General features: G+C 44.6%; 1 protein-coding gene across 3 annotated transcripts in view; it reads right to left on the bottom strand.

Moving 5' to 3' along the window:
* Positions 1–613: 613 nt before the first annotated feature.
* LOC139754179 (substance-K receptor-like) overlaps positions 614–13649 on the bottom strand; it is a 52735-nt gene continuing 39699 nt past the window's right edge. For all 3 annotated transcript variants that reach the window (XM_071671371.1, XM_071671370.1, XM_071671372.1), the window contains 7 exons: positions 8979–9406; positions 7440–7618; positions 6418–6592; positions 5936–6093; positions 3179–3316; positions 1780–1901; positions 614–1303 (listed from right to left, as the gene is read on the bottom strand). In XM_071671371.1, coding sequence (XP_071527472.1) covers positions 1048–1303; positions 1780–1901; positions 3179–3316; positions 5936–6093; positions 6418–6592; positions 7440–7618; positions 8979–9406 — 1456 coding nt within the window. In that variant the 3' untranslated portion in view covers positions 614–1047. The remainder of the gene's footprint in view (positions 1304–1779; positions 1902–3178; positions 3317–5935; positions 6094–6417; positions 6593–7439; positions 7619–8978; positions 9407–13649) is intronic.

The following is a 13649-nucleotide window of genomic DNA, read 5'->3' as shown; positions in this document are numbered from 1 at the left end:
ATCGGCCTATGATGCGAGCAACAGACTCGTAGGCTCCGGTAGGTTAACAGGAGCCATCTTCTCTCTCGTACAGCAGCATCACCAGAAGGGATGGAAAGCAACCACAGCCTCGGAAAGCCAGGATGGTGGACATCGGAGAAAGCCCTTAACTGTTACTGTAGAAGGCGATACTTTTCAATAGTAATTACTTTAGCTATTAGGTGAAAAAAGATGGAAATCTCAGATGGCTGAACGAAGTACTGGTGGAAGAAATGGCACCAAGACCATGGTTCACTGGAACCAAATTAATGGGTCGCCAGAAACTACTTATCGAAAAGACTGGCTCCGCTTGTTCTTACACACTCTATCTCTACTCGGTAATTCAAATGTTCACATTATGAACTACGGCGAAGCATCATTAGTCATGCACTCTACGTCAATGTATTAATGATGTCATGCACTAGCCTCTAAGAGGCGTTTTCTTTTCTACAGTAACCGCTGGTCTTAACCTCGATTTGTGGAGATAGTTCAATCGTAAATCCGCCCCGAAAGAGTAAACATTATCTACAGCGAATGTTAATCAGTCTTCATGCATCAAGAACACTAAAGGTTAAAATCCTGTTAAAAACCACTCTAAATTTCCGTACATCTATTGGGAAACCACATATATCCATGAACTCCACACAGAAAAGGAACGATACATCAGTGTTAACCAAACTTCCCCAAACATGGCATACAACACTATCATAATGTGTTCCAACTCGTAAAAACTGGTATATCACTAGATGCACTACATGTCTATCAATACTGAACATGGGACTTCATTTCTCTAACAAAAAACTGTACAATGATTACATTACAAAAGGGCGACTTCCACCTTCTTTTTTCTTATATATACATTATATTCAGAGTCTTTGTGCAAGCAATATTCACAATGTTTTCGAGGCACTTCGAATCTTTGTTCCGTAAACTTCTAGTGAAGTGCTGCAGTATTTACAGAGGTTATGTACAGTTGATCGTAACCACTCCTGGTGGCCACAGGAACCTTATACACAAACGAGGACACCTTTACAGGACCCTCTCTGTGTCAACGTCGCTCGTGCTCTCCTCCTCGATGACCTGAGTGATCAGGTGCCCTAGCGCCCCCTGGCTCATGATGGAGGTCTTCCTGCACGGGAGGTCTCTGGCGTACTCTTCGTCCACAAACCTGCCACGCGCCGCGATCCTCCTGCTCCCTGGCTGCCTCCTGCCACCATCATTCTCCAGAGCAACACTAGCTGGGTTCTGGGATCCCGCGCGATGGCGTCGACGTCTGAAGCGAGATCTGAGAGAAAGATTAAAGTCGGTTAATTTTCCAGCGATCGATCACCCCATACAAACAACGGCTGTTATAACCATCAATAGTAAGCCATGAACCTAAAGGGGGAAACGAACCCATCACATAGTATGTGTGTATTTACATCACTGCTAATGGAAGAACACACGTTAACGCAGGTCAATGACCTTTGATTACTGGGGCGGAAAATGGTGAGATTTTATGAAACAGTTTAAATGCGTTTTTAATACTAACTACTTTTTCAGACAACTTCATAAAGAGGAAAGTAGATGACACGGGAAACACGGGGTCTTCAAACGGATCAATTAAGGGGAGAGGAGCACTTAATAAACAAAGGACTCTATCGGAGGATCCGGTGTTGAACAGAATTTCAGAAAGGATGGAGGAAAATCAGGAAGGATTCCAACAGATGATTACAGAGTAGGAGGATGGAGGATGTCCAGACCACACTACCACATACCCACCGTGAGAGGGAGGGTCCGGGCTGAGAGGCTTTGCGACGGGCGCCGTGGGCTGACTGCTGCGTCGAGCGGACCGACCACATGAACCCTCTGTTGCCCTGTCCTGGGGTCAGCACCAGCGACGACTGCCGGAGGGAAGGCTCTTAAGCAAGGAAGAATTCAGGAAGATTTGAAACTCTGATGATGAAGAGCCACAAGGTTCCTTGGTGCGGGTTTATGAATCTCAGATCTTCAGCCAAATACCTGGGGCTGGTTGTTACTCCTCGAACTCCCTACTATAAACAAACTAATGTAATACAAATATCTACATTTACTGCTGCTGCTACTACCACTGTAGAAAACAACTACAGTTACTGCTACTGTTTTTACCACCATTAAAAATCTGCAACCACTGCCACTGTTATTACCACTAAGCATTACAACTACGACCACTAGTTACCATTAAAAATACGTATCTACTACTGCTGTTGTTATCACTTCTAAGAATTACATCTACTACCACCGTTGTTAACACCATCTAAAATCTGTCACCACTGCTCTTGTTGTTGCCACTTGCTCGTTATTTTCCTACAGGTTACGTCTACCACTGGTGATGCCACTGTAAAAGACTAAAATCACTATCCTCACACATTAGGGACACAAGACCACCCCGTGCTCTTGCTACAACACACGTCTTCGCACACTTTTGGCACCACGCATTTCCACAAACACACACACACGGCCGCCGAGTGCTGGACGCGGACCCTGGAGAAGGGTCGGTATACTATAGCCCCCTCGGCCTCCACGCAAAGGGGCCTGGGTATGTGTGTGTGTGTGTGTGTGTGTGTAGTGGGGGAGGGAGAAGTGCACGTGAAACCCCGCAGAAAACGGTATGTATACTATTTGCTTACAACTTATATTTCCTGTTGTGTAGTCACTAATTTCACTATTTTCTGATCTTCCTCTCTCCTCTCCCGGGACCCACAAAGACCAGGGGCCCCGGGGTATTTTGCCCCGGTTGCCCCGTCCCCCAAATGGGGTCTGGCCACACACTGCCCCTCACACAGCTCCCTCTGTCTTCATATCATTCCCAGTCCATTCTCTTTATGGGTGCCAGTTTTTCCCCTCACTAGCTCCTTGCTTTCCTTCATCAAACCCTCCCTTAATAATCTCTTGGGTCATTGCACAAGTTTAATATCATACACTCTCGCGACTTACCTGAACATCATCTCTTTTACCGCAGACTCAGCCTAAGCTCCGACCTAAATCCCGGGATCAAGCGAGGGACTTCATAAGGTATTCAGGTCCACGGGGAAAAATGCAGAAGGCAGAATGCTAGTTTCAGATCAGTAACTCCTGCGCGATCTCCAACGAGCATTGCTTCAACTCAAGAGTTTAAACGATCCAAGCAACCAGCACTTACCTCTCGTCTGAAGATCCAGGGAAAGGTGACCCGAAAGGCGCGCTTGAAGGTCTGGTGCATGAAGGCGTAGATGATGGGGTTGACGGCCGGGCTGACGTAGATCATGTACTGCGATAGTGACAGTAAGGCGTCGTACGTCTGGCAATGACAGACAAAGAATTAATGTCTTTATTGTACTGTCGTTTCGAAGACATGCGCAACGTCCCATGACAATATCTTCAGAAAATGTTTAAGTAGATTATTGAATATAAAATCAAAGGTTCTCCAAGGCCATCTGCAGGATATTGGATGAAAAATCCAATAAAAATTATAAGACCTTCGAGCGCAGGAATCGGTAAACAGGTGTATTGGAAAACGAAAACAACGGTTATCGTACAGGCTCGTATAATACGTAAAGGATTCACATTATCCAAAGAGCTGTATTAAACCACGGAATTACTGCATAATAACTGATTAATCCAGGTCAATCTATGTGACCCTAAAGGTGGAAGGGATCCTCATTCCTAGAGCTCACTCTCAGCGACATGTCGAACGAATTGTGGGATGGGAAGGAACCTTCTGCTTTCCAATCCAGAATAAAATGGGAATATTGGGTATTGCTACAGCCCTTCAGGAGAAAGCTTATCTGAGAGTATCAGTTCTGGCTTTGTCATGTACTTCAGTAACTCTTGAGCTTAATGACAATGGGTTTTGAATTCAGGAACAAGATCAAGCACTCTAGAATTATCTTAAGCAATGAGTTTCTTGTTTCAAAACCACAAAAGGAGTTCATAAGGCTATACCACGAGTCTGTGAATACAAAAGCTAATAATAACAACAAAAAAGAACTTTTCTATGTCAGTCTTAGTTTGCATACTGCTAATACGAGTATTATACCATTATCTGCATCAACTGCAAAATGATCTAACTGTGAGATCACGCAAATAGGCCAATGGTTAGTTACCCCAGCGTTTCTGAGATGAATACATAACGCCTTTTGTAGTATTTAACCCCATGAGCACAACGATACGACCTTTAAGAATGATGGCTTACACCACAGTAAATGCCTTGCTTACCATGGAGTGAGGTATCATTACTCATAACTCAGCCTGTTGTGAAGTGGAAATTTTGACTACTTTTATTTGACACTATTCTGTTGGTCAGGCAATTATCGTTTATTTCTCATTTTTCTTCTATGTTGATATAGGATTTTGATATCTCTTTCTCCGGTTTCATGAATAATCAACTCTGATTCTGAGTGGCTGTAATTGATGCACTATGGGTATATATCTGAGTGAGATGAGTGGATATAGATATTGTAATTGACATTCTAATCCTGAAAATTTTGTCCCATCATATTCAGTCACACAAGGCAGCCCTATTTCATAGGAAATGCAAAGTTGCAAAGGATGTAAAGATTTACTCAGAGGTCGTTCCGTTGCCCTCGAGCGCAACAACTTGGGGGAACAACATAACGACTAAAACACATGGAACTCGTTATGCAGACGTTGCAAGGGAAGGATAAGTATGAGCGTCAAATGATATCAATTTTTGAAAAGTCAGTCAATCCATCATCTCGACTCCGCTGAAAATGAATGGCAGATGACACAAAGAAACTTTGTTCTTTAATTCAGTCATGTGAGAAATATAAATATCACCCGAAATAATACATTCAATCATTACTCAGCGTAAGACTAAAACTGGCGACATTCCCTCTGGTAACTGGAAGGGAATCTTTCGAGGGAAACAATACTTGAATGTTGTTCATTGTGAGAGACAGGATGTAGGGTAGCAATGAGACACACGAGCTCTTAATCAGGAACAGATTCTCAACGTTTTGACAGTTGTGTTCCTCATATTTTCTTGAGGAAGACAGCCATCGGAAAGCTGGGAATCAAATCCTGATTAGCAGCTTCGTGTCTCGTTGAAACAACACTTTACTGAAAATCTTTAACGCAAAGTCTTCGAAGATTCTGATGCCACCTACAGTGTTTTCTGAACACGGCAACACTGACTGCGTTATGAAAGACGATACAGGGTAGGGACTTGCCATTACTACGCAATCGATTAATCACCACAAAAGGAAGTTGGCATGACATGGAGGGTTTGGAAATGGAAGAAAACTCTAAAATTACAGAAAGGATTTAGCCCTAAGGCCAGAACTAACTACAGGAAGGAGCTACACGCACAGTCACATGGAGGAGCAATATGGACTTTGAGCTATAGGAAGGATTCAGGACTACTGAGGACTACATGAAGGACGTGGTGTTACAGACAGGCATTACCATGAGAGACGTCTTCGCGTTATGTGGAGGAGTTGGCGTCATGTGAAAGACGAAGAACAACAGATGAAGCATTACATGTAGGACATGGTGCTAGGAGGAGGATGCAGCAATACAGGAGGGACCATCTGGTCATACAGTAGCAATACAGGAGGGACCATCTGGTCATACAGTAGCAATACAGGAGGGACCATCTGGTCATACAGTAGCAATACAGGAGGGACCATCTGGTCATACAGTAGCAATACAGGAGGGACCATCTGGTCATACAGTAGCAATACAGGAGGGACCATCTGGTCATACAGTGGCAATACAGGAGGGACCATCTGGTCATACAGTAGTAATACAGGAGGGACCATCTGGTCATACAGTAGCAATACAGGAGGGACCATCTGGTCATACAGTAGCAATACAGGAGGGACCATCTGGTCATACAGAAAAGCGTTAGTACACAGAAGCAGGACTTTGCCTCAGGTGGGAAACGCGAGGAACCAACCTGCTGGAGTTCGGGTTTGAGAGTACCGTCCGCGTTGACGAAGTGGTTGCGGGACACCTGGAGAACCTGGAAGGAGATCCAGCTGGCCAGGAATACGATCACCACCACGAACATCATCCGCACTACCCGCTCCTTCAGGTGCAGGATGGCTGGGTGCTCTGGGGGTGAGGCAGGAAGGTTAGTTTAGTAATAACTCATGGACGTCACATGATTTTGAAATGTCTTGTCCTTACCCCGTTTCCAGGATTTCGTGATTTCTTTGGTGTATCTAAAGTTATCGAGTTTATATACGTTTAATTATCATATAAACGTCCAGCATTCTAGTGTTTTATCCCAGGCAACATGCAAAAATATTCAGATGGTCTGACTAGTAGATTTCACTGAGACTATTCGTAGCCGATGGAAATTAGAGTGGAAACCTCTGCCCGACCTGCAGTATAAACGATGGGGAAAGGGAAAACTTCTGAGCCTTTAGAACTCACCTTTGCCTCTGACCTTGTTGGCGTATTTGTTGAAATTGAAGAAAATGATGGAGTAGGAGGTGACCATAACGATGAGAGGCAGGAAGTTGAAGGCCACGATGACAATGATCCACCAGATGCGGATCTCGTCGGTCTCCTCGCACGTTCTCTCCGTCAAGTCCTTCCACATGTGTACCTGCAGTGCCACGAGAATCGGTTACACACACCACCAAAACCTCACAAACATTCAGGTCGAAAGCTAACTCGGGTGAACCTTACAGATGAGGGAGGGGGCGTGTACAGTGAGGTGGTTAGGTTGTATACACTGTAGGTTAGTCCAAGTGTGCAAAGAAGGCTGGCTAGACAATAAACGGAGGTCTGTCTCTGATACTGATGCATGGTCTGTTAAAGTGTATACACAATGTGTATGGCGTATTTCAAGTCTTAGTAGGATCCGGCAATGGCTGGACTGAATGTAGCCGAAGGTTTGGTTGTGTTATACACAACAGTTACGGTAGAGTGAGGACAGAGGATTGTATAAGGTGGGGACGCCCGCAAGGCAACCTGGTTAGGAAGTGCAGAAAGTAGGTTGATTCGGGTTCTGAGGGAGTTAGAGAGCTGGCTGGGATGTGTAACATAGGAACAGACATCTAGCCAGTACAACATAACGAAAAAAAGGGACTCGGAATACTATACAAAAACTTGGCAAAAACAGTAAAAATAATATACTAAGCCCAGGGAACTAAGAACTGGGATCAGAGAAAAGTACGAAACTCGAAGCAAGAAACTTGGGCTGGAAAACTTTGAACCTGGACCAAAGCAGGGGAAGCCAGGGAAATATGAGCATGGAATTCTGGACGTAGAACCACCAGTATGGACAAAGGAAGTAGCCAGACAAGTCAGCAGTCAGTGGTGCCTCAGACCGAAGCTGCGACATTAAACTGATAAGTATTTCCAGTAATACTGTTGAAGTGACGGAATACTAGCACACGTGTTAACGGTACAATCACTGACAGAAGTCTGTAATATTAAGGACTGCTTACCGTATACACCCTGTAGAGGCCGAAGGGCACAGCGATGAGGGCGGACGCCACCCAAATGGCCAGGATGATGACCGCAGACTGCCACCGCTTGAGGTGCTGATGGAACGGGTACACCACACCAACCATCCGGTCAAAGCTGATGGTGGCCAGCGACGTGACGCTCACCATCATCACAAGCACTGCAAAGCAAAGATGACCAACATGAACAGAGGCGTCAGGCCCACCAACGCGAGCACCGCCGCTGCAGGCCGAGCAGCTGAGAGGTGAGCAAAGGTGCCACGTTTAGCATCAACATCAGCAGCACCCCAGACGGTCATGCAGGGTGGTGACTCACTCAGGTGCCCACGCTAAGCCAGCATCACCCTGCCTGCGCTGGATGTGATGCTGGTGAACCTGACATCTAATTATCTCCCATGTCTTCTCCTTTGAGGTCCATTGATCCCCGCAAACTCCACACAGCTTATCATCACACAGGCCTCACACAGGATCCAGAATAAAAGCCAGGACAGAGAGATTAAAGAGCGTTCGTGGGGATACATTAGGAGGAAATTACGTTCTTCAGATCCAGAATTTAGAGACTCTCCGCCAGCGACGTAAAGATGTATGTTTTAAGTCTGGTAAGGAAGTGTTAGTGAACCCTGGCCACCGCCACCTGTTGCCTCCAGCAACACACACAGTCCGAGGCTGCAACACTCTTGAAGGAGACCAAGTGTTGCCCGCCTCTAGTGCTACCACTAGTAAACCTGTCAAGGGTCACAAAACTGGCCAGGCAAGCCAGTGTTGCTTGCCATTAGTAAAACTGTCCAAGGGAGTAACACTCTAATGTAGACCAAGAGCTGTTGCCTCCAGGATGCAGTATGGGTTGCTACAAGATGTTACAACCCACCAACATCACATTGATAGTAATCTTAACAATTCAGTCGGTATTTTTATCTTAATATTTGAGTGTTCTATTCTTGTTCTTAAATTTACTGGCAATAACTTTCAAAACAACACAGTTTTGTCTTATATTCACTAACATCTGAGATCATACATCATTACGTCCCGAAATTTCCAGCAATAAACCTTTTTCCATAAACATTAATTATCCTCATCATTATTATCATTGTTAATACTGGAAAGATGGCTGGTAGATGGCAGGGAAAATACTTAGAAATAAACAGAGATGTAAATAACTATGATGGTGGGAAAGTAACGAAGAGAACAATGATGTGGATGGTATGGAAAATATTGAAGAAGATGAAGTGAAAGAATGAACGAAGACCAGAAACATGGCAAGAAAAAATGCCGAGAAAGACGACAAGAAGGATAGCAGGAAGGATAACAACAAACATGGTCTCATCTGTTAAGAGCAACACACAAATGCTACAGCTTTAATCATCCACCTCGTCCACTTCATGGGCTCACATGACATCATGAAGAAAGATCAAGGACTGACGCTGTCACCAACTTTACATTCAGTATCTCAAGGTACAACCAGGACTTTGACGGAAGTATTTGACTGGATGGGTGAAAAAGAGAGCCATTCTTTTCACGTACTTTGTATGTAGCCCTCCAGGTAGCACCAAGTCTGCCCCAGTGGCCAGAAATTGTTGGTGTCCCGTATGGTGAAGGGTATCGGCCCGGCCACGCCCGTGATGAGGTCGGCCACCGACATGTTGAGGATGAAGTGGTTGACGGACGTGCGGAGCAGCAGGCGGTTCTTCATGAGGATGATAATGATGCACACGTTACCTACGACGGCCATGAGCGTCACTAACATGGTGAAGGTCCACCTCACGCCCAACTCCCACCCGGGTGTGGTGGTGAGGTTCTTGGGGAAATCCTTGTCAATGAAACAGAAGGTCTTGTTGCCCTCGTTGACGTAGGAGCAGCAGGTGGCGTTGCAGGTCATGCCAGAGGACTTGAGGACCCCTACCAGAACTGCTGCTGCTGCTCCTGCCGGGTCCTCCCCTCCCGCCATAAACCTGAGATACAACAAGACACCTCAGTACACCAGGGGTGCTTCAAGGTGACGCACTGGGACAACTGCAAAAGACACGAGACGAAAGACTGGTACAAACATCGGGCAAGCGATGAAGCAACACACTGGGAGGACACTGAAAGACAAAGATAAGTATTGGTGAAGGGCTAGGGGAAACAGTGACCACAAGCCTGGATGAGAAACTGGAGGATTCTGGAGATTAACTTATGAGAATGTCTGGGAAAACATCGAGAACATTGGGGAAAACTGCAAATACAGTAGTATAAACACTGGTGGACACACAATGGGAAATACTGGAAAAAAAAAAAATTACAATAGTGGAAAAACACTGCGGAAACAAAAGGAAAACATAAACTTTAGGAGACACGAATGAAACGCTAAATATTTACGATTTATGTTGAAGCATAGCACTGCACGAGGTCATCCCCCCCCCCCCCCTCTCTCTCTCTCTCTCTCTCTCTCTCCCTATCTATTTATCTATCTATCTCACAAAAAACCTTAATCCCTATATATATATATATATATATATATATATATATATATATATATATATATATATATATATATTCAATGTGTGTGTGTGTGTGTGTGTGTGTGTGTGTGTGTGTGTGTGTGTGTGTGTGTGTGTGTGTGTGTGTGATGCTGGACTCTGCCTGCTTGAGGTCACTCCGCGGGGAGGAGAGTCACCTTCAGCAGGGCTGCACCATCGTCAGATGACGCAGGAGAGGAGGACACGGACGCGACAAAGAACTTCTCGCTCCAGAGGAGTCTACCTTGCCTCTGCTGGTGACTCCGGTGCAGCCTTGAAGCTGCAGGATACCCTGCAGAAGGGATCCGGGATCATGGGATAATAACTGTGTGACTGAAACCAAGAACGTCGATTGCTGTTCCGATGGGGAGATGGTAACCTGGAGGTCGAGACCTGATTCACACGTCTGTAGTGACGACCTCTCGTCCATGTGGAGCTAGATCGATGTCACCTGCTGCCTCTGGAGGGTCACCTACCTTCCCCCGTCCCCGTTACCCTGGTCGTCAACTTTATAACCAACACACGCCTCCTCAGGAGGATGACCCATGTTTTGGTATGAGTGTTCAAAGTCCCTGGGTTAATGGTAACCCCTTGAGTACAATGGTACTATCCTGAGATCATCCTTAGTTCCTCATACCATCGGTATTATATATACATATACATATATATATATATATATATATATATATATATATATATATATATATATATATATATATATATATATATATTTTTTTTTTTTTTTTTTTTTTTTATACTTTGTCGCTGTCTCCCGCGTTTGCGAGGTAGCGGAAGGAAACAGACGAAAGAAATGGCCCCACCCCCCCCCCCCCCATACACATGTACATACACACGTCCACACACGCAAATATACATACCTACACAGCTTTCCATGGTTTACCCCAGACGCTTCACATGCCTTGATTCACTCCACTGACAGCACGTCAACCCCTGTATACCACATCGATCCAATTCACTCTATTCCTTGCCCTCCTTTCACCCTCCTGCATGTTCAGGCCCCGATCACACAAAATCTTTTTCACTCCATCTTTCCACCTCCAATTTGGTCTCCCTCTTCTCCTCGTTCCCTCCACCTCCGACACATATATCCTCTTGGTCAATCTTTCCTCACTCATTCTCTCCATGTGCCCAAACCATTTCAAAACACCCTCTTCTGCTCTCTCAACCACGCTCTTTTTATTTCCACACATCTCTCTTACCCTTACGTTACTTACTCGATCAAACCACCTCACACCACACATTGTCCTCAAACATCTCATTTCCAGCACATCCATCCTCCTGCGCACAACTCTATCCATAGCCCACGCCTCGCAACCATACAACATTGTTGGAACCACTATTCCTTCAAACATACCCATTTTTGCTTTCCGAGATAATGTTCTCGACTTCCACACATTTTTCAAGGCTCCCAAAATTTTCGCCCCCTCCCCCACCCTATGATCCACTTCCGCTTCCATGGTTCCATCCGCTGACAGATCCACTCCCAGATATCTAAAACACTTCACTTCCTCCAGTTTTTCTCCATTCAAACTCACCTCCCAATTGACTTGACCCTCAACCCTACTGTACCTAATAACCTTGCTCTTATTCACATTTACTCTTAACTTTCTTCTTCCACACACTTTACCAAACTCAGTCACCAGCTTCTGCAGTTTCTCACATGAATCAGCCACCAGCGCTGTATCATCAGCGAACAACAACTGACTCACTTCCCAAGCTCTCTCATCCCCAACAGACTTCATACTTGCCCCTCTTTCCAGGACTCTTGCATTTACCTCCCTAACAACCCCATCCATAAACAAATTAAACAACCATGGAGACATCACACACCCCTGCCGCAAACCTACATTCACTGAGAACCAATCACTTTCCTCTCTTCCTACACGTACACATGCCTTACATCCTCGATAAAAAGTTTTCACTGCTTCTAACAACTTGCCTCCCACACCATATATTCTTAATACCTTCCACAGAGCATCTCTATCAACTCTATCATATGCCTTCTCCAGATCCATAAATGCTACATACAAATCCATTTGCTTTTCTAAGTATTTCTCACATACATTCTTCAAAGCAAACACCTGATCCACACATCCTCTACCACTTCTGAAACCGCACTGCTCTTCCCCAATCTGATGCTCTGTACATGCCTTCACCCTCTCAATCAATACCCTCCCATATAATTTACCAGGAATACTCAACAAACTTATACCTCTGTAATTTGAGCACTCACTCTTATCCCCTTTGCCTTTGTACAATGGCACTATGCACGCATTCCGCCAATCCTCAGGCACCTCACCATGAGTCATACATACATTAAATAACCTTACCAACCAGTCAACAATACAGTCACCCCCTTTTTTAATAAATTCCACTGCAATACCATCCAAACCTGCTGCCTTGCCGGCTTTCATCTTCCGCAAAGCTTTTACTACCTCTTCTCTGTTTACCAAATCATTTTCCCTAACCCTCTCACTTTGCACACCACCTCGACCAAAACACCCTATATCTGCCACTCTGTCATCAGACACATTCAACAAACCTTCAAAATACTCATTCCATCTCCTTCTCACATCACCACTACTTGTTATCACCTCCCCATTTACGCCCTTCACTGAAGTTCCCATTTGCTCCCTTGTCTTACGCACCCTATTTACCTCCTTCCAGAACATCTTTTTATTCTCCCTAGAATTTACTGATAGTCTCTCACCCCAACTCTCATTTGCCCTTTTTTTCACCTCTTGCACCTTTCTCTTGACCTCCTGTCTCTTTCTTTTATACTTCTCCCACTCAATTGCATTTTTTCCCTGCAAAAATCGTCCAAATGCCTCTCTCTTCTCTTTCACTAATACTCTTACTTCTTCATCCCACCACTCACTACCCTTTCTAAACAGCCCACCTCCCACTCTTCTCATGCCACAAGCATCTTTTGCGCAATCCATCACTGATTCCCTAAATACATCCCATTCCTCCCCCACTCCCCTTACTTCCATTGTTCTCACCTTTTTCCATTCTGTACACAGTCTCTCCTGGTACTTCCCCACACAGGTCTCCTTCCCAAGCTCACTTACTCTCACCACCTTCTTCACCCCAACATTCACTCCTCTTTTCTGAAAACCCATACTAATCTTCACCTTAGCCTCCACAAGATAATGATCAGACATCCCTCCAGTTGCACCTCTCAACACATTAACATCCAAAAGTCTCTCTTTCGCACGCCTGTCAATTAACACGTAATCCAATAACGCTCTCTGGCCATCTCTCCTACTTACATAAGTATATATATATATATATATATATATATATATATATATATATATATATATATATATATATATATATATATATATATATTTATTTATTTATTTATTATTCATTTTGCTTTGTCGCTGTCTCCCGCGTTAGCGAGGTAGCACAAGGAAACAGACGAAAGAATGGCCCAACCCACCCTCATACACATGTATATACATACACATCCACATACGCACATATACATACCTATACATTTTAACTTATACATATATACATATACACAGACATATACATATATACACATGTACATACTCAAACTTGCTGCCTTTATTCATTCCCGTCGCCACCCCGCCACACATGAAATAGAATCCCCCCCCGCGAGGTAGCGCGAAGAAAAGACAAAAGGCCACATTCGTGATTTGTT

The sequence above is a fragment of the Panulirus ornatus genome, chromosome 16, assembly GCF_036320965.1.
Source record: "Panulirus ornatus isolate Po-2019 chromosome 16, ASM3632096v1, whole genome shotgun sequence".
Taxonomy (NCBI): Eukaryota; Metazoa; Arthropoda; class Malacostraca; order Decapoda; family Palinuridae; genus Panulirus; species Panulirus ornatus.
This window is presented reverse-complemented; position numbering and strand designations above follow the sequence as displayed.